General features: G+C 33.2%; 1 protein-coding gene across 1 annotated transcript in view; it reads left to right on the plus strand.

The window, feature by feature from the left end:
- The first annotated feature begins 13,021 nt into the window (after positions 1-13,021).
- Positions 13,022-26,692, plus strand: part of Lrp1b (LDL receptor related protein 1B) — a 1,566,902-nt gene continuing 1,553,231 nt past the window's right edge. The window contains exon 1 of the mRNA XM_077110319.1: positions 13,022-13,094. Within this exon, the coding sequence (XP_076966434.1) occupies positions 13,022-13,094 (73 nt within the window). The remainder of the gene's footprint in view (positions 13,095-26,692) is intronic.

Below are 26,692 nucleotides of genomic sequence, written 5' to 3' on the forward strand. Positions count from 1 at the left end.
TCTAGATTTTAAAACTCATTAGATAAAATTTTTTGACCATATAGAGATTTCCCTTTCCTTCCCTTAAATGGCATTAAAGAACATTCCATACCAGAAAAGATTTCTTTTGGGTGAACAATGGTGGTTTCTTACTCTAATGAAAAACTAGAAAACTGGAAGAGACAAATGATGTGGGGACATTGTTTTTGAAAATATGAAAATGGAAGCTATAAAATTTGAATGTCATATGGAAATTTAATAACTGTACTTTTAAAAAATTATATTCGCATTTGGATTTAAATGGTATTATTAGGAAGATTCTAATTATCAGTATGCCAAATAAAACAGGTTGAGTACTGAAAGTAAGCTGTCACAAAGCATTGAGTTCTGTATGAAATTTGACCTTTAATCTACATTTAAAACGAACTATTTGGAATGAATTCATTAAAATTCATTTTAATACTCCTCTGAAAACAATTACTTAAGATTCATTAAAATTCTATAGGTACAGCAAATACACAGTAAAATAGTTCAGCTAACTTCTTATCCAAAGTTTCATACCAACTGTACTAGTCATTTGATAATGTCGATTTTTAAATCCCAAGCACCACCCCTGTTGAACTGCACACATCCCTCTATAAATACAATCTGTTTTGAAGGTGTAAGCCTTTTAGTTATTTTCTGAAGTTTGCCAAAGGGGCATGTGCATCTGCCAAAATGAAAAACATGGGACAATTTTTGTACCTCTAGGTGGCTCTAAAATGGCATGCCACCATCTGCCACTGGGCATGTTCTAACGATAAACATTTAAAATGCTGTATCTAGTTTTACAAGATTACAAGTATTCTGAGTCTTTATCTACTTTGGAGCCATAAAGAGAAACAGTTAAAACACAGACACATACACATGCGCGTGTGCACACACACCCACCCACCTACCCACACACACACAGGCATACACATGCAAACTCACGCAAAACGAAGCCTTTGCATCAACTGTTTTACTCAGGAAGTTGAAAGAAAATATTATTACAATAAAGTAGTATGTTTGTGACAATGATGGAGGAATGCATTATATGCTGTCAACAGGAAGTTGGATCAAGTAAAATTAACACCAGTATCTTTTCAAATAGACAGTGTCTATTTAGTCTCTTAGTGCTATTAGAAAATTGCAAATTCAAGGGCTGGGGTTGTGGCTCTGTGGTAGACCACTTGCCTAGCATGTGTGAAGCACTGGGTTCAATTCTCAGCACCACATATAAATAAAATAAAGTGTACACTGACAACTAAAAAATATTTTGAAAAATTGCTGATTCAAAATTTGTGAAAATTGAGATAAGCAAATTCTGTCTGGCTACACACTGATTCTGATTTTTGTACTTGCACTGTAAGTAATCATACTTTCTTGGAAAAATATGTTTCAACATGTGAACTACAATTTACATGAGGAAAGTATATGGCCTTCTTCTATAAATAATTGAGTATAATGAATTCCACATAGGAAGAATGATGAAAAAAGTACACAGCATGGACATTCTGTGATTTAATGTCTTCATTATGCATTTTTAGGTGCATGAAGTATACTTTTCTGAGGTGTTTTTATGAAATTTTATTTTAGTGCCTGGACCTAAAAATGTGTTAGCATAAATGAATGCAATATCACTGCAATAAAGAAGCAGATTATTACTAACACCAAGTATCCTCCTTTTTCTCCTTTCCAAACCTCACTTCCCCAGCAAGAGTAATTGTTGTTCTGATATAACAGCCCAAGTGAGATTTGCCTGGTTTTGTGATATAAATTTGATCATAGAGAATAAGATGCAGCTTTTTTAAAAAAAGTTTACTCAAATTTATAAAACTCCCTTATAAACTTATGAAAACTATCATTTCAAAATTTCATTTCTAATAAGTCATTAATTTGTTTGATTTCTTTAGTAGGTAACCAACTATGCCAGTACTACTTGTTAAATACTTATTCCTTTTTTTCATCAGTTAATAGATTAGAAAATGAAAAAAAAATGTATGAAGTTTGTTAAAAGGAAAAAAGTTAATAAAAATTTTTTTCTTTGCCTATGTCTCCCCTTCTCTCTTCCTCTTCTCTGTGTTCTCTCTTCTCATCTCCTCTCTCTCTTTGTTCTCTCTCTCCCCTCCTTTACACTCCCTCTGCCTTTTTCTTTCTCTCATCTGAAGGATATTTACACTACAAAGCCATTTGGTAACGCACTTTAATTTTTTAGGACTATCAGATTTTAAGAGCTGTTTTAAGTTCAGAGAAAAATTGAGAGGTAGGTACAGAGATTTCCCATATGCTCCCCGGCACCCACACATTCACATAGCTTCCCCTTAGCAATATCCTTTATCCGAGTGACATGATTGCTAAAAATAGTACCAAGGATTAAAATGAAGCAAATTATGTGCACTTGTGAATATGATAAAAATGAACATAGCTATTATGTATACTTTAATGCACCAACAAAAACATTAAAACATTTATATATCATAGTAACTCAAAATATAAATTATATCCTAGTTCATTTTTATTGTTTGTTTGTGTGTATATGTGGTGATGGTGGTGGTGGTGTGAGGATTAAACCCAGGGCCTTGTGCATGTTAGGCAAGCACTTTACCAACTGAGGTATATCCCTAGCCTCTAGCTCATTCTTGATGTGCATTCCATGGGTTTGGCCAATTGTGTAATGATATGTATCCATCATTATAGTATCATAGAATGCTTTCACTAACCTAAACATCCTCTGTGTTCTCCCATGTTCATCACTGTTTTTCTCCTCATTCCTCAGGCAATCACTAATTTTTTTTTCTTTTTTTTTCTTTTTTTTTTTTTTTTTTTTTTTTTTACTAGCTCCATGGTTTCACCCTTTTGAGAAGTGCATTTAGTTGAAATCATGCAGTATGCGGTCTTCTCAAATGGTCTTCTTTCACTTAATATGCATCTATGCATTTGATATTCCTCTGTGTTTTCTTATGTTTTCATAGTAAATTTATTTTCAGTGATCTATAGGAACCCATTATCTGAGTGTACTTTTTGTTGTTGTTGTTGTTGTTGTTTTGTTTTTGTTGCTATTTGTTTGTTTAATCTAAAGGTGAGTTCTTCCAAATTTGGGCAACCATGAATTATACTACCATAAATATCCAAGTGTACATTTTTGTGTGGACATAAGTTTTCTCCTACTTTGAATAAATAAAAAGGCATGGGATGAGACAGTAAAAATGTTCATTTTTTAAATAAACTACCAAAATGCTTTCTCTTGTAGTATTTCTACCAGCAAAAAATAATAGTACCCATTTTTTCACATCTTTAGCACCATTCTGGATTTTGGCCATTCTAATACATGTGTAGTAGTATTTCATTGTTCTTTAAACCAGTATATGGTGTGGAGTAACGTTTCATATGTCTGTGTGCTATCTGTCTATCTTTTTTGGTGAAGTATCTGTTCAGGTCTTTGGCCCATTTTTTTTTAGTCAGGTTATTCTTTTGCCAATACCACATTGCTTATTTCTTACTGCTAAGATTTAAGAACACTTTATATAATTTGGATAATACTTTTATAAGATATTACTTTTGTAAATACCCTTCAAGTATGAGTCTTTTCTTCTTATCCTGACATTGTTTTTACAGAGCAAAAGCACTTTCAATTTTAGTGAAGTCCAGTGGATCAATTATTTCTTGCATGGAATATACATTTTGTATTGTAACTAAAAAATTATGATCATACCCAGAATCAGCTCTTTTCTACTGTAATCATCTAGGGATTTTATAAATCTGTGTTTTATTCTTAGATCTATAATCCTTTTTGTGTAAGTTTTTGTGTACGTATGTATAGGTCTGTGTGTAAATTAATTTTTTTTTTTGCATGTGGATGTTTAGTTGTTCTAGAATGATTTACTTAAAGGATTTGTATCCATTCTATGGCCTTTGCTTCTTTGTGAAAGATCAGTTGATGTATTTCTGCACTTCTCTATCCTTTGATTTCTGCCTATTGTTTTGCCAATACCACATTGCTTTGATTACTATAGCAATAGTATTAGTGTCAGATAGTCCTCCAGCTTTGTTCTTCTCCTTCAATATTATGTTTGCCATTCTGGGTCTTTTGCCTCTTATAAACTTTAGAAGTTCTCACATTTTTCTAGAGCTAAATATGTTGTCCCTTCTCCCATCCCTTTGGATGTGTATATTTTGTAATCTGGAAAAAGAAGAGAACTATGATTCACTTTAAAGCCATGTCTATGCAGTGTGAGGAGCTGCCAATAGTTTTACATGTTAGGATACACCATCCTTGCTTTGGAAAGTGATGTTGCATGAAGTACCTAGTTTTTGCACAACAATATAAGCACAGAAATGGTAAAAATCATGGTTTTACAGGTGATAAAACTGATACTTAAGCTAGTGGAACATCTAGGAATTTAAAGGTGTTGCATATAAATAAAAAGAATTAATAAAAATAAGTAAGTAGAGATTCAAAGCCAGATTTGTTTGATCTGCAGCCTCCCCAGTGTCCTGTTTGAATATTTGTGCAGTGATAATCAAATGGCATGATAGCAGACTCCCAGATTCACAAGTAACTCTATAGAAAATGAAATGGATGATTGAGGGGCTGCTATCTCCCAGGTTTTAAAACTGGAGGCCACTATATGCTTTATTGAAAATTATCTTAATCAGTATAATCTTGTGCAAAAAAGGTTATTTGAAAATGTATTCCTAAATGCATAATATTCATACTTTTCAATATACACACAATTGCAAATTTTGTATCATTAGCACTTCTAAAATATAGAAAGTTTTTCATTAGATATGAATATTGAGAAAATGTTTTATAAGAAAAATGGTGAGAAAACTGTATATGGCTTTAATACCTAAACGAAAACCTATATGATTTTCTAGTAAGTAACTTCTATTAGACTTTATTGAATATAAAGATTTTTCAGTATCAAATTGTAATTATGTACTATTATTGTGTTTTACCTGAGAATTTACATTACATTTTAGTTTAGTTGTAAGTTTGGTATGTTTGACTATTGCTCTTTTGGTTTGGCTACAGTTTACATCTGTTCTTCAAAAAAACCACATTTCTCTTTCAAATTCCTTCTCTCTCCATTCACTTCTATGGACCTCTTAGTGATATCTGTACGGAAGGGCAGCTGAATGAAATAGTCACTAGTATTGCTGTATGTATACACGTAGCTATATAATCAATGTGATTCTGCAACTTGTATACTTGGAAAAATGAGAAATTATACCCCATTTGATTCAAATGTATGATATGTCAAGATCATTGTATTGTCATGAGCAACTAATAAAAAAAATTGCCAATACTACAATACCACAATTTGCCAATATCACAGTAAGCTCCTTAAAACAGCTTACTATTACTTGAAAAAGAAATGTGCACAGTCCATGTTAATCACCACAGATTCCAATTGGGTCCTTAATACTATAGGTCCTTCCATGATATTATCTTAAAAAATTCACTTTTGAATTTTTCATAATTCAGTCCCATCATTTCTAGATGCCCTATATTATCTTCTCTCACCTACTGAACTTTTCTAAACATTATAGCTAAAGAAGTTTCCCTTGGAATCATCCCTGTGCCTGTGTCCTAGACATTACCTGCTGTCTTCTCTTAAGGCTTTTATTCCACGCACAATCTTCTTTATATTTCAAGAGCCAATTCAGACTTACTTAATAGTATCCATCTCAAAAACAAACAAAACTCCTCACAAATATGCTATTAGATTCCCATTCATTTTTCTGCCTTTCTTCTTAGCTACATTTAAAAGCAAGTGTTAGCCAAATTAAGTGGTGCATACCTGTAATCTCAGTGGCTCAGGAGGCTGAGGCAGGAAGATTATGAGTTCAAAGCCAGCCTCAGCAACTTAGCAAGGCCCTAAGCAACTCAGTGAGACCCTGTCTCTAAATAAAATACAAAGGGTAGGGGGCTGGGGTGTGGTTTAGGGGTTAGTGATTAAGTGCCCCTGAGCTCAATCCCCATTAAAAAAAAAAAATGTTGTCTCTGGTTTATAGATCTTTGTTCTAACTTCTTATTATCTGCTTTCTTCATTCCAATTCAGCTATAGTTACCATAAAATAACTAAAAAAATCTCTTAACAAAAGTAGCCAAGAATTTTTCCAAATGACTGGTTGGGTGTTTAGCCTTATCTTATTACACTTGTCAATGGCAATTTAAAAGGTAGCCTGGGAGTAGAATAGTGGTTACCAATTTGGGAAAGTAGGAAGGAAGGTTTGATGTTGATCAATACCTAAAATATTATAGTTAGATAGGAGAAATTAGCTCTTCCCACTCCCCACATACATTTTTTTTATTGATGCATTATATCTGTACATACTGATAGGATTTGTTGTTATATATTTATACATGCACACAGTATACAATATATTGAAATAATTTGGCCAATATCACTCCCCAGCATGGCCAATATCATTCCTGGCTCCCTCCTCACCTCCTATTTTTGGTCCCTTTCCTCTACTCATGTGCCTTTGATTTTTCCTGACATCTGCCTCCATCTTTCTTTTCCTTTCCTCTCTAGCTTCCACATACAAGAGAGAGAAAACACTAAACCCTTAACCTTCTGAGTTTGATTCATTTTGCTTAACAAAATTATCTCTAGTTCCATCTATTTTCCTGTAAATGACATAATTTTATATTTGACTGAATAAAACTTCATTGTATATATATATTTTTTCATCTCTTTGCTGCAGTCCGGCGGTAGCAAAATTACTGGGGGGGTGACGAACAACTTGTGTAGATTGATACAGCAGGAGTGGGAGCCATTTATTGTAGGACAGGAGCGGTATTTATACATTCCACACAGCTTATCTTAATTAACATAAACTAGATACAGCAGTCAACCAATCAGGAATCTCTACACTTAATGGCTCACTGGCCTTACTTCACAAACCACTCCCTCTGGCAAAATGCCAGGCACCATCCTGACTTGTTTATAGACTCTAACATTTCCCACTTTTGTTTAATTTAAATAAAGACCATAGTGGTTTTTACAGAAACACCATAAATAACCTGCTACAAACAGAAAGGGAGGATACAAAATGCCACAATACCAAGCCAATTGATGGCTCAATGCAAGAAGCCCTTGGAAAAATTATACCAGCAATGACACCATTAGCAAAGATACTGAGTTACAATTTGTTGTAGATTACAGTTTGTTGTCTCAGTCCAGGTAAAGCAGTGTCTCAATAGATTAACTCACAGTCCAGGTAAATCACAGTCCAGGTAAGTTCTGCAGGCAGCTAGCTTGATCCAAAGTCTCATCCAGTTCTCTGCAAACTGGAAATTCTTCCATCCTCGTCCTCATTGGCACTGGGATGAAGACAGGAACTCTGGATGGCTAAAGAAAATTCTGTAGCATTCTAGCAGGCACTAAGAAAACAACCTTCTGAACAATTTAGTACATTATTTTAAGGTTTTTTACATTTGAAATAAGCCTTAATAGTGCTCATTACTCATTAGCTTCCAGGTGTGGGAGAACCATTGCAATTACTGGCCTTGGAAATGATCAAACTTCAGGGATGCGGGCCACAGCGTCCCAGGCAGCCCCAGATGGTCCCGGAGAGAGTCTGGGGAGTGTCCCGGACTCAAACTGCTTCCAGGCACAGGGAGCAAGAGCCTGGGAGATTATGCCTGGATTTGGGCTCCTCGCAGTGGCATCCCGCTCCCTGGGCGGGGGGTGTGGGGGGGGGAAGAGCCGGTTGCCACTGCTTGGAAAGTCCTTGCTGCCTCATGACCGGCTTGGGCAGGTGGCAGCCGCTGTTTAGATTCATATACCCTCCTGTAACGAAAAGTATTTAGTAATGGCCTTTTGTTGCAACTTTTTTCCTGATAATCCTTCTTCTGAACTTTCTTGTTCTTTCTGACTATTGTTCCTGGGCTTCCATCAATAAATGCCCTAATTATTCTTGGTTCCCCTGGGGTGCCTTCTTCCCTTATCAATTTACTTAACACCCCTTCCATATTTTCATCACAAAGACAATACAATACACTGAGACAAAACAAGACACAAACATACTGTATCAGTCTTCTCCATTTTCTCCAAATGGCCATTTTCCCCCTCGCCCTATCTGCCTAGGGAGGAGCAGATTTGCTCCCGTCCTATCTATGAACAGGCAGCTTTTTTTCCGTCACTTACCCCCAGTGTCCCGGGGCTCCCCGTAGGGGCCACCATCTGCTGCAGTCCAGCTGTAGCAAAATAACAATCTCTCCATCTACTGATGGACACCTGCATTGGTTCTATAGTTTGGCTGTTGGGAATTGTGCTACTATAAACATGGATATGCATGTATCACTATAGTATGATGGCTTTAATTCTTCAGGATAAATACTGAGTAGCGGTAAAGCTGGGTCATCTCATAGTTATATTCCTAGTGTTTTGAGGAAACTCCATACTGATTTCCATAGTGGTTGAACTAATTTACATTTCCACCAACAGTTTAGTGTTCCTTTTTCTCTATATCCTTTCCAGCATTTATTATGATTTGTATTCTTGAAGACTGCCATTCTTACTGGTGTGAGATAAAATTCTAGTGTAGTTTTGATTTGCATTTCCCTAATTGCTAATGATGTTGAACTTTTAAAAGAAATATTTTTATTGGCCATTTGTATTTCTTCTTTTGAGCATTCTCATTTAATTTATTTGCCCATTTGTTAATTGAGTTATTTGATTTTTTTGGAATAAAGTTTTTTTAATTCTTTATTCTAGGTTTAATCCTATCAGAATAGTAGTTAGCAAAGATTTTTCTTCCATTGTGTTGGTTCTTTCCTCACACAGGGGGAATCAGCTCTGATAGTTTATGGTACAGTAGCATGAATATAGTTAACGATGGTGCATTATATATCTCAAAATTGTTAGCAATTGGCTATAGCTCAGTGGTAGTGTATGCTGTGATGCACAAGCTTCTGAATTGAACCTCCAGCATAGAAGAAGAAGACAGAGAAGAGAAAGGAAAATAAGCAGCATAAAGAGATTTTGAAAATATTTACAGTAAAAATTATCAATATTTAATGTGATAGTTATGCTTGATATCTACTTGAATAGATCAATGTATATCAAAATATTCAAGACAAAACATCACATTGTATCTTATAAATGTGTTCAAATATTGTGTCAATAAAAATCATTTAATAATTATATTTATTATACAAAGATGACCCTTCTATTTTGGAAAGTTTTATTTCTGAGGTTACATGACATGATACTAATCTGGGTTTTTGCCCATGTTTTGGGCAGTCTGTTTTTAGTTTCTTTAAGCTTTGCTAGAATATGTTGAAAATTTTCAGTGTTCAAGAGAATCATCTTGTCCTTTGCTTCTTTCTTTCCACAGATGAAGTCATTTAATTGATACTTTGGATGCCATGCATTATTGATTTTCAAATTTAGATGTGAAGCCTGAACCCCTTCCCTAAAGGCCAGACTCCATATCCACTACCTTACTGAGGTCTTCACTTTCATGAAGAGAGACTCCCAACCATTCATAACCTTTTCTCATTTTAGAAAAAGAGACAACCAGAGAGAAACTCTGCAGAAATTCAGGGTACATCCTTGATTCTTTCATCACTTCTTGCCCTACACTCTTACTATCAGTAAGTTCTGATGACAGAATTTCTAAAATACACCCTTTGTCTGATCAAATCTTACCATCACAACTATGGAAATTGAGGACCATGCCACCAATATGACTTATCTGGCCTTCATAAGCAGGTTCCTAACTGCTGTCCCTGTCTTCTCTCTTAATCATCCACAGCCCATGGTCTACACTGTTGTCACAATTTTTTTTTAACCATAAATCAAAAAATAAAACAAAACTTCCAAATTTTGTTTTATTTCATTTAGCACAAAAATCCAAACATAATACAAGATTTTATTTGTCTTGCTTTTGGATCCACTATCATATCTTTGCTTCATCCTTCTTGTTCTGTGGCATATATCCCAAGTTGCCTGCTTATTTGTGCTGGGAACATTTATTCCCCAGATGTTTTCATGGCTTCCCCTGTTCACCTTTTATGACAACTGTCAAACATAACTCTCTGATCACCCTAAGCAAGCATTAATCATTTCAGTCCATCAATTACATCTACCACATAACTACCATATTATTTCTGTCCATAGTACTGTTTAGTGATTAAAATTATTCAATTTATTCATTTGTTATATTTTTTGCATGTGTTTTCTGCCACTCCCTCCCCCAAATTTGCAAACTCTTTGAAGGCAAGAACTCTATTTTTCTTATTCAATTCTGTTTTACTAGTGCCTTTGGTACTGTCTAGCACATAGTTAGTGCTCAGTAAATTTAATTGTTTGACTGACTCTAGCACTGTAGATTAATTATTTCTGGCATTTTTTTATTAAAAATTTCATCTTCATTCACAACCTGCCAGATACTGAAATATTAATTGCCTTTCCTTGTTGGTATTATCTAATTTTCTTTACACTAAAGAGGAAGGCAATAATTAGTTTTCATGAATATTTTATTCATGGAGGGACATTTTAGGGACAAAATTTCACTATTTAAAAATAGTAGAATTTCATGAGGTGGAGAGAGCTATAGTGAGATATAGATTTCAGAGCTGGAAGCCCAGAATCCAATACAGATTTAACTGTGGCTTTTTGTGTGGCATAGAAAACATACTTTGCCTTCCTATAATACTTCTCCACTAATCCATAATATGGATTCAGTACAGCCAAGTTCCAAATCTTAGTGATAGGGATGTTTGAGGATTAATTAAAGAGTGTCTGTAAGACTCTTTGATTTTACTTTAAAATGTGTTATTAAAGTAGTAAAAAGTGATTTACACATTATTATGATTCAGAGATTTTCCCCATCTCTTGCCACCTAGTTACCACTGTCAATTATTGAAGAATAATAAACACTAGTGGTATACCAAGAGTAGGGAGGTGGGAACAGGCAGCACCCCAGAGCATGCAACAAGGGAAGGAATGGTCTGTAGGGAATTAAGAAAAATAATAGAGCTAGCTAAAGCCAGTCTGTTCTTTATTATCAATTTGAACTAGAAATCCTAAACTGTCAGTGATGAGATATATTTCTAGAAAAAAAATAATCCTGGCTAATTTCTAAACAATTGCTATGGTTATTGCAGTTTTAAGGATGTAAGTGTAAGCTTCAAACTAGCCCATTTGTATGCTGTATCTGTTAATAAATGTCTTAATGTATATGGAAGTTAATATGAAGAACACCCAGCTACCAGCAGGACACAGCTATGCTTGTTTCTTTGGAGAGTAAATTCATACCAGCTCAGTCATTCCAGCTCCCTCCAGGCACAGTTTGAATATGCTACATGGTGTCACATATTCCTGCTTTAAACAGCAGGTGTAAAGTAAGCAGTGACAACAGAGGATTTGTCTAGATGAAGGAAAAGAATTTAGGTTTCCTTAATTCTACTCTTCTCTCTGACTGCTTGCAGATTGTGTTTAAAATTTGAAAGCCACAGGAATAGATATTGAAGAAATCAAATCAAGCACAGTATTCTAATCTGGGTTTTACTGTCTGATGGATTTATACTCATCTCTCCCAAACTTATATTCATGCTTTAGAGTTTTCTAACTCAGTGTGTATGTGTTACTTCAGGTAAAAAAAAAAAAAAAAAAAAAAAAAAAAAAAGCTTTATAAATTAAATTAGTAAAAATTTATTGGTAAACATAGATTGGAAACTGTTTTCTGTCCATTGAACATGAATATGTGAAGTATTGATAAACTTACAAAAGTTAAGGCTATAAATAGAAATTCTAATGCTGTTGCTATTTTTAATAAATGTATTTTTCTTTTAAAATATATTAATTTTAATCAAATGTTAATTATTACTTTTGTACCATAATATTTATTTTACTTTTGTTTTTATAATTATTTGATTATATAAAAATCAGTAGGTGAATTTTATTGTCTGTTTCTTTTATGGCATTTTTAATATTCCATTTATTTAATGCTTATTACTAAAAGTGACTTTGTTATAAAGATGTAAAATACAGTCCATTCTTATACATTTAATGTTCTATTTTCTACAAACATGAAGGTAAATATTTAATGTCACCCTTTCTTTGAAACTGTCCTGGGTGTGTACACCCGTGTCTTGTTCGTGGACAGATTATTGATATTTCAAATCTACAGAAAAAAGTTTGAATCTTTAAGGTTGTTATGGTTACTTAATATGTTATATTTGTGTCTTGTTAGAATAAAGACATATCTGTAAATTTGAGGACAACTTCCATTCTTCCTGCTGCCTTATAAATTTAATACTTATTTTGAACATCCAAAAATGATTCCATGAATTTCTTATATGCAAAGTTATTTCCCCTTTTTATTGTCAATATTATTCTATTAAAATGGCAAAATTCTTGAGGTGATTCAGCAAGTCATTTGGCTTGGTCTGATCTGATCAATTATAGGTCCTGAAATTTACTATACATAATTCTATGATTTATAATATGTTATAAAGAAGAAGCAATAATCAATGTATCAATTTAGAATAAATGTTATAGACAACAAATATATAATAAGAGCAATGTAAATACATACATTAGATACCTAAAATCATCCATAAAAATTGTTCATACTTTCCATCCATACTGTCACTTAAAATTCCAAGGAACACTGTAGGGGTTGCCCCACTCATGGGACTCCTGACCATCAGTACACCTTCTCAGGGTGTAACCTCGGACAAATACACAGACAGAAGAGAGCAGCCAAAAGCATACTTCTATAGTTCCACCAACTTCTCTCTCATTGTCTCTATACACTAGGGGAAAATTAGTTTAATTTTTGGACCTGTTACATTCTCAGCATGGAACAGATGGAGCACTCAAATTCAAATTGAGAAGAATTCTGTGAAAGGATTATTGACAAGGGTTATTTTTAGATGTTCAAGTTCAATGCAATACCTCAATGGACTTTAGTTATATTTATTATAATAATTTATTTACGTATGTATTCACTATATTAATATGTAGACAATATAAAATAGGAGTCTTTAACTTGCAAGATGATTCAGTCTCAGGGAATGATTTGGCAGAGGCCATTAAAAGAAATGGAAATAATCACTTTTGAATATACAGGTAAGCACAAAATTGTTTTACAGTTTTAAATTCAAGAAAAAGCTGAGAATATGGCATGCCCTTACTAGTATTTAAAGGTAGAATTGATTTAGAAAAATATTAATTTTTCTAAAAAAAAAACTCTTGAGGGACATATACTGGCATATAAGGATAATAACATTGCTAATGTTCTTTTGTATACCACAAAAATGTGTCAGACACATACTTGGAAGTTAGATGATAATTTGTAAATAGGCACTGCTTTAAGGGCTATTTTCATCTTTTCAGTTGAATGATTATATCCCTTGTTTCCAGTTAATTTCATTTATTTGACTTATGAATAGTCCATACAGCTTATTGGCTACTTTTCCTTGACGGAAAGGATAAGAATTTGAATCACCATTTTAATACCACATGATTCTCCATATCATTTAGAGTTGAACTAAATCAGTCAATCATGGATATAAACCACACACACACACACACAAAAATATTCTGGCACTTGAGACAGCAAACTATATGTCCCACAAATTGCCCCATGTAATTCCAGGGAGCGTGTTCATATGCTCGGGTATTATCACAGAGATATCCCAGGTTGTACTTTGTATCTCTCAAACCAGTAAGACATTTGACTGCACAGTCAGTACAATACTGCCCCAGCAGGGGGTAGAGATTTCACTTAAAATGCAGGGAGTTGTCAATGAAAACTCAGGGGGTGGCCAAATACAAGCAGTGTATCAGGGCAAAGCTAAAGTGTTCTTGGAAATAAAATCCATTTCTGAGGTGCAATGTCATATTTTGTATGATTCTCTATTTTTATTATCAGAAAGAAATTCTTCTTTTCTATTCCTTTTACTTGTGATTTTCCAAGAACAAAAACAAAAGAATGTGAGAACAAGAAAGGGCAGAGAAAATAAACTTAATGAAGATTAGGTCTACAAAGTAACCATTTACCTGTATTTTCCAGAGGTGTGGAGACAATCCAATTTATACCTGTAAAGAAGTGTTGTAATTGGAAATATTTCAAAAGCTAGTTCTCACCTGAATCCCAGAGGCTGACAGTGTTTGTAGTGAGCACTGCATGCTCAACTCTCATTTATAAACTTGGCAATTTCTTCTAACGAAAAAGTAGGCAAAGAGGCAGGTGTATGATTCCGATTGCCTGGAGTTTATTTAAGTAGTCTATTTACTTTTCTTTTGAGTGTAAGAAAAGGTATTTACCACAGCATATGCCACATGACAGGGCACTTTTGATTCTTAGAAATTGTTATGTTTGGGAGAAGACAGATTTTCCATGCTAAATCTTCATTACAGCTGTGATTTAACTAGCAGATTTCGTCAGCATACAAGCAGTCTCAATTAAAGCTAGATGAAAGCTTCTTATTAGTTTGTCTGTTTAGATTTCAAAGAAAGAAATCCAATGCCACCTCCGTGTATATTAACATCAAATAATTTTGGTTTCTATTTAGCATCAATATTTTTGAGAAGGTTATTCTCTTTGAGCAATTCATTCAGCTCTCATAAATCATGAGCATTCATTGTAGTGATGGAGGAATTTGGCCAACATATTTCTGTGCAGAAGGCTGTGGCCTGATAATAATGTAGTTGGACAGTGGGCTTCAGTCATTATTTGAATAGACGACTGTAAAGAAATAAATTATTTTCATTTTGGAATGACAGGGTTGCACATCTTCCACGCTGTGCTCACCTGGTTGTTGTTATCACAAACCCCTTTATTTTGTAACAAATTATGGCAAATGGAAAGGGCTTTATAGTGATGACATGCAGGTAATATCTCCTGATAATAAGGATGTAACACTTGCTGCCACAACAAATGTACTCCCTGCTGATATTTTTTATGTGATGATGCCTGTCGTTTTTCTCATTGCCCTTAGATGCAGGAAGCTTTCGTATATGGTCTGACAGGTGGACAAAGATAACATATCCTGTGAAGCATTTTAATATGAAGAATACATCATCTATCCCATGTGAAACTGGATTGGTTTCATTCTCATTTTCCTGGTATAATTAATCTTCTACAATTAACAAAGTGTCAGATTGATCATTGACTTTTAATCAGGATAATTTACCACCTTAAACCAAGATTAAATCTGGTTTTTCAGCCCATGAGGCAAAGACTTGACTTCAATGACTTTAAACTATTCTCAAAGATGACAGAAATATTTTCATGGCATTATAATCCCTCTTAGTTCTGTTTTCACAGCCCATGGGAACATCCTTTAGAAGGAGGAGACCATGGCTAACAGCTGGCTCCATCACTTCCTGGAAAACTTTGAGGGAGCCAGAAGGAAATGCCAGAGGCAATAGAGGGTGTACACAGCATTTCAAAGTTTTGTTTGAACCAGACAAAAGACAGAATTTGATTAGAAAAATTTCAGAAGAAAATGAATAGAACTTGTGTCATATGGAAATGAAAGGGAGAAATCAAACAGATCAAGTTAAAGCTTAACCTCAGATGCCCGTATCTGCCATGTTTGCATTGCTTAGTTTGAGATTAAATAGAATGTATAATATTTGAGCCCAACAAGATAACTACTTGATTTAGAAATACCATATGGAATCCCTCCTCATCATTGTGATCACTGACAATCATTCACATTCATGTACATGTATGAGTGTGTGTGCATCTGTGTGTGATTCTTTTTCAATGTACAAAAAAAAAATGTTATTTTTGGAGAAGTTTTTAAATGTGTGCAGGTTTATTTTGGATATCCTAGTGAATGTTGGACAAGATAAATTATTTAACCATATTTACCAAACATGTCTGTACATTTTAAGCAGATATAAGTTTCTTTGTAATACATTTTTTCTACCTTCAAAAGCAGTCAATTCAAATTCTTTTTAATGTAATTTTTAAAAATTATGTATGACAGCAGAAGGCATTACAATTCTTATTACATATATAGAACACAATTTTTCATATCTCTAGTTGTATACATAGTATATTCACACCAATTCGTGTATTCATACATATACTTTGATAGTAATGATCATCACATTCCACCATCATTAATTACTCCTTGCCCCCTCCCTTCCCCTCCAACCCCTCTGCCCTATATAGAGTTTGTCCATTCCTCCCATGGTCTCACTCCCTATCCCACTATGAATCAGCCTCCTTATATCAAATTTTTGATGAAATTTGGTATGTATGACTTTTTGATGTGCACAGAGAAAATTAAATTGGAAAAATAACATACATGCTTATGGGCAGCTCTTTGTGGATTAGTGTAGAGCTGGCACTTGATGGGATGAGTTGAACTTGCTAAGTTGTGCACTTCTATTCAGACTCTTTAGTTCTGTAAAATATTCAGTGCACACATTATTTTGACTGTTTCTTCTGGTGCAAAAATTAGATATTGCTGACTTGGTCCTACTTGATGAGGCGATATCAGCCCCAAGCAACATCCTCCATGCTGATTTTCCTGTGAGTAATCAATTGGCAAGCCTAGACAGCTGAACAATTGAGTGCCAGCATTAGTAACTTGTTTATTTTATTTTGTCTTATTCTGATTTCAGTTTTTTTTAAATACTCCTTTTGCTTTATCACATTTTTCTTTCTTCTTTTTTTTTTTTTTTTACATGACCTGAGTTTGTCTTTATATGATGAGGGTAGATACATACATACATTGAATGGTTTGGGCTTTTTCTGACCCTAAATTATATTTTAAATTCAATACTTTCTCTAAATCTAAATGCTTATTGAATTCAGAATGGTACTATAATTTCTATAAACATAGCTTGTGAGAAATTAGGCATGGGTGTAGCTTGTGATTGAGACCTGTTTTCTAATTTGAGTAGGTATCAACTGGGAAAGTGTGATTAGAGAGAATGGCTGGGTTTAGCAGAGAGTGCAATTCATCAATGGACAGGGATCAGCAGTTTGGTTATGCCCTGTACCACCCTTGAGACACCAATGTAGAGCAAATCAATCTCCTTATCTGTTTTTAGATTTGGAAAGTGTTTCACATACAATGTTCTAAACCAGAATTTTTAAAACAAGTCTAGAAATTTTGAGTTGGATAATTCACTATGATAATTTTTATTTTAGGTCTAAATTATATCAGTAATAATGTTTAAATATTATAGGGAAATACAGTTAATACAGATAATTCTCATGAAATACAGTTAATTCCCATGCCTACATTTTTATTTGCATATGTGGTGATTTCAGTAGCATACATCTTAATTGTGTTAGATTTTCCATGTTCCATCCACATCAAATGAAAACCAAAGTTTGTCATCATGTGCTATATTAATAAAGGTTTGGAAATATTTAGTAATATAAGACATTGGGAAAACTGGGTCACTATACAGCATGTGTATTTATATTGTATAATGTGATATAAAGTAAAAAATCATGTCAGACAATAGTTTCAGGTACTCATTATATTTGTCACTGTAAGTTAGAACTAGTTTGGATTTTGTTTTCATTTTTGTTTTGATTTTGTGTATATTTTAAATTTTATAGGAACTGTATACAATATTAATATTTTGCCTATTTTAAAATTTATATGTCATTAAGAAATATTTAAAATAAATCCTGAGTATTGGAAAGAGTTTGCTTTTCCTTAAGACTTTTTATATATTATTTAAGTTGGGAGAAACTATTCCAGATGATATTTAAATGGTAAGGTACTTCAAATATATTTTGGCATAAGTAGGCATTTGAAGCTATGCTAAGCAACATTTGGAAAGTTTCTATAGGAAAATGTTGGAAATTTTTGTGCTATCAAACATTTTTATAACAATTAGACTTTTAATATGGATACATTGGTAGATATAAGAAATTTTGCAGCGGAATTATCCTAGGATGGATACAGATCACTTTTAGTTAGAATATATATTTTTAAATTTGGGGTTCACTTTGTGTTTTCCAGCCTATGCTTTCCCACTTGGTTTTATTGCTTTCTAACCTATGTGGTACAACAAAAAATACACAATTATGAGGTAGTTTTAGTAAAAATCCATGTCAAAACTGGTTTGTTACAATTAGATGGTACAACATTTGAAAGCACAGCAAGGTGTCTTAGTGTGGCATTTCTTAGAACCTCACTGTGACAAAAGGACAGAAGAAAGGCAGAATGGAGAAAGAAAAGACCTCAAGTTTTCATAATTTAGGTAGTATTTGGGACTCGGATAAATTTTTTATATGTATGTTTCTTTTATACGTTTTCTTGGGAATACAAAAAGAAGTTCAAATTTTAATATCTGTTAATAAACCACATAAATGTGGCATTTTGTCCTTCTTAAGTGCATCTTATTTCCAAGTTACTTCCAATGTAAATTACAAACATAATGAAAAACAGTATTCAGATTCCCAAAACAATTTCGTAAAAGACTAGTTACACTGCTGAAATGTAGATACATGGTGGAGAATCCAAGCACTCATTCCCTGAGCATTACTTCTTGAAGAAAGAGTTCTCTGAAAACCAAACAAAAACAAAAACAAAAATGAAAGCAAGAAGCCATCCCCCGACCTTTTTTTATTATACAGATGGCAAAGCTCTTTTGATTCTGGACTTGTAAGCTATGATTTATGTTCATAAGTACTTCTTGGTTCCTTCAAAATAAAAACAATACCAAATAGACTAATGTTAGTATTTATTTTGAACTCTGCATCCAGGGAAAATAGGATAGTTTATAGTCAACTGTCTCAACAGGATTTTGTGCAGTAAAAAACCTGCAAGCAAATACTCCCTAGCTATTCTGCTTCCTGACTCATCCTTATATCCATTTTGCAGTAACCAGGATGAGTGGCTGTGTAGCATAGATCTTTTCTCTTTCTCAAATGTTTGAAAACATTACAAAAATTGATTTACAAATTATAAAATGGTAAATAGGCGTGTGAGATCACTGTACCCTGCTGACACCGTTTTGATTTTAAGTTAAAAAGATAAAGAATTTTTAGTTTTAAACAAACCCAGACTAAAAATGAATTTAAAGGTACATATCAGGTTTGAATGCAGAAAAATATTATCAAAAAGTAAACTGAAGTACATGGATTAAGACTAACATGTCTCTGCCAAGTGCTAAAGCAAATGAACCAGAAAATCTATATCCTAAATTTATCAGATGATAATTAGGCTCAGATTTTCATGTCAAAATGGGAGTAAACTGCTCAAAATTGTGTGTAAATATCACATATGTGTAAAATTTTCAATACTTTCAAATAAGTATAAAATATCAGTTTTGATAAGATTTTTGGCAGTTGAAAACTGGAGAATTTGAAGGAGTCAAGAGAAAACTCACTATTTTTATCTTTTTAATCTTCTCCAAGTTCATTTATAATTTCTCATATTGTTTACTCATCTGCAAAATAGGTATTATAACAGCTTCCATCCAGAGCTAATATGAATATGAAATAAATTAATAAGTAAAAAATGTGAATTGAAAAAAATTAAAAGGTAGGAAATATTAATAATATATAACAATATTCATTCAAACTCTTTTCATAGTTATTCTTCTTACAGGTATTAGACATTGAGGACTCAATAAATTAGTTTGAATTTCTGTAAGCAAATAATATCATCAATTACATAAAATTAAATTACTATAAATCTCATTTCTTCATATAAATGCTAAAGATTTATTTTTTAAATGTAACATGTTAACATGGAAAGAAAAGTGTATGTCTATATATTTTTGGTTTTTGTTTGGTAGAGTTTGGCTTTGTTTTGAGAAAGGGCCTCACTGTGTTGCCCAGGTTGGCCTTGAACTCTTGGGCTCAGGCAATACTCCTGTCTCAGTTTCCCAAGTAGGTTTCATCAAAAGACAAATACTGTTTTTCCTGACTCTATTCATATATTTTTATTGCTGTGCTATTTTAATCAAATTGCTCCTTCCCTTGACTGTTAGGGGTATATTGTTTGAACCTAAACATGCATTTAATATAATTTTTAATATCATATTTAACCTGTATTATTGAATTTTTCTCAGTGCATCTGTATATTATTTTCTTGGGTTCCTCCATCATATTTGATATTTGATTACTTGTTATTTGGTATGTGTAGCTGTAGTTGAAATATAAATGAACTATAGTTGATGGAGATCTTAACGTATACAAACAACCATTTGTTTCATGGTCTTTCCTAAATACCTGCACTTAATGTAGATTTTCCAGACCAATTTATTTTCAGAATTTTATCATTTTCTCACTGTGATAAGCTTGGTGAAGACACAGAATTTTGTTTTTTTTAAATCATACCTGTGCAAAATATACTGTTGCTAGTAATTACAATTACTCTTAGTGTGTATAGAATAACACAGGAAAATATGAAGGAATCATTATGAGGTAAAAAGTAAAAAGAAGCCGAAAGTTGTTAAACCCACTCAAACCATTTTACCCTAATGTTTATTGATATAAGGGAGTATAACCTGATTCTTTAAATATAATATATACATATATAGAGATATGTTAGTTATATACACATATCTCTATATATTTTTTTGGCAGTCTGAAGATTGAATTCACTATAAATTTTCTTTTTTTGTTGCTGTTTTGTGTTATTTTTGAAAGAGTTTGTATTTATTCATCACAGATGCAATACTTTTTTATTTTTTGTATCGCTAGGAATTGAATCAAGGGTCTCACACATACTCAGCAAGCACTCTACCTCTGAGCACTAGCCCCAGATCCTGAGTATCTAAAACGGCACGTTTTGGAAAATATTAATAGGTTATATTCATAGAATGCTTTGTGGGTTTTCCTAATATTTATATCAATATTATCCTATCTATAATATTTTGTAACAGAGCATTCTGAAATTAATAAATCTTTGTAGATTATTGGAAAAGAATACAGATAAAGGATTTTATTTAAATTCATATTCTATGAGAAATATTTATAAAATCTTATTTTGATTCATTGCTTTCATTTTATTTGAGGGATGGACATATTGCCTTTGTTTAACAACACTGGTTAAGGTGTAAACTTGTGGTGAGATGGAGAAATGCATGTGTGAACAGCAATAATTTAGATTGGGGACAATGCTATTAGAATTCTGGATTTGTAAATCTTTACAAAAAAAGCTACTTTATCTCAAATGGATCTCTGACTCAATGCATATTGTTCCTACACAACCACTTGCCTATCATATTTAAAACCAAATAGTTGACATTGGGGAGTTCATTTATCTTTCAATACTTTTCTTTCTCTACTTTTTCCAATTCCTTCCCACCCAACACTCCTTGGTGATTTTACCTTCTGTGTTTTTCAAATGGCAAACATTGTTTAAAAAAGAAGAAAAGTAAGAGGAAAAACATGAGAGAGTTTCTGTGAATTCACATGTAGTGAAGTGTGGAAGGTTGAATCTCAAGAGAGGTAATCTTTCCTAGACATACTCAAATAAAAAGTAGGTTATTAGCCCTTAAAATGGTTTCTTAGACACTGTTTTTTAAATCTAATCTAAATGTAGGTAATGAAAAAATTAGGCACAAGGTTATGCAGCTGATTTCCATGGAAATCCCATAGCCATAATTCTGTATTGTTTCATAAACAATGTTTTTCATGGATAAATAAATCATTAGCATGCTCATGGAAAATTGTGAAATATTCTGTGGGGTGAGATCCCCAGAAGTTCCATAAATGCCCTGCATATCTGGTATAGTATTCTATGGATGTAGTCCCATAAGTTCTATAAATGTCCTGTAAAATATGCACAACATGGAAGGATATGATAGAATTGAATACTAGCAGGGTCAATATAATGTTTTTATTACATATTAATGCATACTACATAACAGATTTGGCATCAGCAAACTGTATGGATAGGAACATATAAACAATTGATCGTTTGTCTCCTGGTGTTATTTTGTGTATATTAATGAAGAAGAGTCACAGTTGAATTACCAAATCAATGGTTCATAAGATAAGTAAATAAATAAAAATAAGTAAATAAAAAAATGAGTAAATAAAAAAAACTAAATAAAAACATACCTCTTGCGTCTTATGGTAATTTTATATACACTTGTAGACCTGTAATCAGTTGATATAAAAATTTGATTAGCATATGAGATCCAATGAAAGCATTTAATTTCAGTTCATCATGAATTTATTGATCACCTACCTCATGTGAGCCACTGAGCTAAGTGCTCAGAGTACAGCATAAACAATACAAACAGGACTGCTGACTATGGGAACTCACAGAGCATTGGAGTAATATTTTCAGGAAATAACAATTGTAAATGCTGTGAATTCTGTATGAGCACCCAGTTAATAGAAAGGTTTCAAAGAAAGTTCACATCTAAAATCAGATATAAATGGTAACGTGGAGTTAGTCAGCCAGGATCAGGAGCTAGAGACTGACTAGAGATTGATGGGTGGGAAGCAGGACTGCAAAGGATAATGTGCCCAGGAGAGGCAGCTTGTGCAAATATCAGGAGGAAGGAGAGATAATGGCATTTTCACTTTTTCATTGGAGTGGTGTATGTGGTCTCATGTGGTAATGGAAATTTGCCACTAAATAAAAAGTGCCTGCCAGTCTGATGAGGTTAAGCAAAGTTTGCCTCAGCACATGATTGTATTTCATTCTAAATGCACCATTTTTGGATCTGATTTGTACTTTTTTTTTGCTTTTTCAGGGACAAACTTAGCATCCTGTTTCAATATATTACTGTTTAGGGATCATTTACATTTGATTACTGAGCTAGCATAATGTAAGTTTGGCTTTCCTTTTTTACAATATAGAAGGAAATAATCAATGTTCATGGGAACCATAATGATTATGTAAAGTGTGATAGTCACTGTACTAAACAATGTAGAAAAATATATTTTAAACATGGTCCATACTCTTCAGTTACTTTTAGTTTCTACAATATATAAAGGCCTAATTAGTCCTATTCTTTACTACTCAAAACAGATCCAATCATACCATCATGGCTATACTTACAATTAGAAGAGTGTTAACCATATTTTAACTCCTGAATCTCATCTTTACTTATTTTAGAACTTTGCATTCAATTATTATTGCTATCTAGAAAAAAAAAAACATGACTAATAAATGGGAGGAACTGATAAATAATTTTCTGACATCAAAATTGTGTTTTTAAAGATAATGTGTGTGTGTGTGTGTGTGTGTGTGTGTGCGCGCGCACGTGCGTGTGCACTACTGGGGATTGAATGAAGAGGTCCTCTACCACTGAGCCCTTTTAATTTTATTTTTAGACAGAGTCTCCCTCAGTAGTGGAGACTGACCTTGAATTTACAATACTGCTGTTTCAGCCTCCCAAGTCACTGGGATTACAGATGTACACCCTCATAACTGACAAAAATAAAGTCCTTATCATTGTAGTATTTTCTTAGATATTTCTGGAAGTCATACTTATTTCCCTTGTGGTTAATTTTGCTATTACCTTATTCCATTTCTTTCTTTTCTGATACATTTTTTATTTAAATGCTTGGTGATTTGTGCTTATGCATTATTATAAATAGGAGAAAGTGAAATGATCGAGAGTTTTGGTGTATATGAGCATGTGCCTAGGTTGAAAGGTCTTACTAGGCATTTAAAATTATACAATAATCTCTAGAAATGCCATGTCTTCAGATAGAGACAGACTCTGTTCTGAAGCTCTAATCTGGGTTTTTCTAGTTCTTTCCAGAAAATATTATATTTATAAACTACTTAATTTCTTTTGAGATAAATGCTTAAATCCTTCCTCCCCCATTATAAGAAAGTATCTCTAGTTTGTTAGCCATCAACAACTCCACATATGTAGAATATGTAAACAGAGAATTAGGGGTTGAAACCTTAGTCTTTTGCCTCAGATTTCATCCCTGCCCTCATCCTTTCCACTTATAGTTTTTAAGTCTAAACAATCTGTCATTTTGTTGGGTCAGCAAGGTATATTGTTCTTAGGTATATTCCCTTGTCTTCAGACTATGATCTCACCTGTCTTTATTAGGTCACTGATTTCTTCTCTCCATATTTTTTAAATCTGCTTTCCCTTATCCAGAACTTCGTGAAGTTTTCTTCTCTAAGGAAGGTGCTTCATTTATCTTCTTCCCTGATATAACCCTGCAGTTTATCTTTGATTTTGTTTATCCCAACCCTCTTTTAGAGAACAAATCATCTCTCAGAATCAGAGCTTCAGAGAGTGGATTTAACCATGAAAAACGACAACAACAACAACAACAACAACAACAACAACAACATGGATTTCATTCTCTTGGCCAAACAGGTGGGCTGAAAATCTTGCACAATGGGACCTCAGTATTTTCTACCTACCTGTATCTTCACTTTCAACCTGTGCTCAGGGGCAAAGAGATAATATTGATTTTAATATTGATTTATCAGGTCACAATATAGGATCAGAAGCTGGCATAGTTTTTTGTTTGTTTGCTTGCTTTATTTGAGCATTACAGTTTTCCATAGTAACTGGGTGTATCATAACACAATGCATGGTATCTGACCCACTGCATTCAGACATGGTTCATCTACTGCCTACAACTCCATCCCCTCAAACCCCCTATAATCCACTGATCCTCCTCTTGCTTATCCATTTATCCAATCTCCATTGTGCTTTCCACACGCACACATAAAGGTGATTTTTACCTGTGGTACACTTGTAAATACACAAAACATGATTTTGTTAAATTCTTTCCATATTTCCTCTCCTTTCCCATGACTTCTCCCTCTCAATCTCCTTCTTGTACTTTACTGATCTTCCCTATATCTTTATGCTATTAGATACCCACTCATGTTCCCACCTTCTTTCTTCAATTTGCTCTAGCTTTTGCAAATCAGAGAAAACATTTGACCCTTAATTTTCTGAGTATGACTTACTTCACTTAGCATAATGTTCTCCAAATATACTGTAGTTTCATTATTCTTTGCAGCTCAGTAAAACTCCATTATGTATTACATATATGTATATATAAAACATATATGTATATATAAAACAAATGTTCTTGATCCATTCATCTACTGACAGGTATGTGGCTATTGCAGCACAGAGTTTTGAGGGAATATACAGAACAATGCTCAATATGTAATTGGGAGACAGCAATGTTATTATCTTTTAAATATAACAGTGAGATACACCTACTTCTCATGAGGAAGCTTTGTACCTGTGGACTTTGGAAAATAAACTCATTGAGAATTTTGATTACTTATACAACATAATCCATATGAACCTGGTAAGGTTCTCCCCATTCCATGTGAAGGAAGACATGATAGCTCTTAAAAAGACCCTCACTTCAGAGTGAACCAACTTTCCAATTCATGATATTACGAAAATCTTTAATATCCAATGATAAAACATAGGAGAGTGATAAAAGGAAAAATATGTTCAGTAATCAGTTGAAATTAAAAAAAAAAAAAAAAAAAAAAAACGTCTGGGAGTATAGCTCAGTGGAAAAGCTCCTTTCTGGCATGCATAAAGTCCTAGGTTTGATCTACAGCACCTTAAAATTAAATTAATTTTTAATGATGCAAAATATATAAAAATTGTTCATTCTGTTAAGTTTATTTTTAACTGATGTGAAAATGTAAAAGTTGTACATATGAATTGACTACCATGAGATTTTTCAAAACATGTATATATTTTGTGATATTCAACCTAGGTTAAAAATATCCATGTCATTAAACATTTTTCACTTATTTCTGGTAAAAATATTCAAAATTTTATCTCTGTTCTTTTAAAATATACAGTACATAATTATTATTTTTAGTCACTCACCTGTGTAAAGCACACCAGAATTTCTTACTCCTACTGAACTCTATCTTAGCACCCATTGATCAACCTCTCTTCATCCTGTGTTTCCCCTATTTTCCATTGTCTACTCTCAGCCTTTTGAGGTCAAATCGTACATATTCCATATATGAATATAATCATGAGCTTTACATTTTTATCAGGTATTTATTTCATCAGAGTATCTTGCTGTTTGGAAAATCAGTTCTAAATCCTTCCACAGTTTGTGGTTGTTGTTGTAGTTTTGAGACATTAAAGTGCTTATAAAAGAATAATGCATTTGGGGATTTGGTTATCTTCATCTGATTTTTGTGGCAAGCATAAATAATTGTGAATATGACTTTGTGACAATAGGCAATGACGAATATTTTTGGACAAGTATTCTTAGTAAAATCATTTGATAGGAAAAATTAAAATTTAACATTTCTCCATGGAAGAGCATCACATTTTCAAGTATCCCAGACAGATTGCATAACTAAAAATAACTACACCTTCTAGTACTTAACAGCTCTGTTTTTCACGTATTGTCCTGCCTTCAATTTAATTTAATTTTCTGATGCATATGTGTTCTTGGCACCTGAATCAATATATTTTTTAAAAAAATAAATGCTCCTGCCAACAGTAATAATATTCTAAGTGCTGTAAAACATGGAGATAAAGCAATGTCCCTAGGAAAGTCCTGAGATGTAGGAGAAACACATGACAGGGGAAGGAGGTAGCAGTAAGCAATCCGTCAATACTAGCATATTAGCACCATTGATGTAAACAATTTGAGGATGAAGGAGAATCTATACAAAAAGATGAAGGTAGAAATACAGTACACACAGCAGCTGGAGGAAAGTAATGGTCATTTATGATAGAATCTTAAAAATAATTTGACTTATTTTAAATAAGTCATTTTCCTACTGTGG

The sequence above is a fragment of the Callospermophilus lateralis genome, chromosome 9 (genome assembly GCF_048772815.1).
Source record: "Callospermophilus lateralis isolate mCalLat2 chromosome 9, mCalLat2.hap1, whole genome shotgun sequence".
NCBI lineage: Eukaryota > Metazoa > Chordata > Mammalia > Rodentia > Sciuridae > Callospermophilus > Callospermophilus lateralis.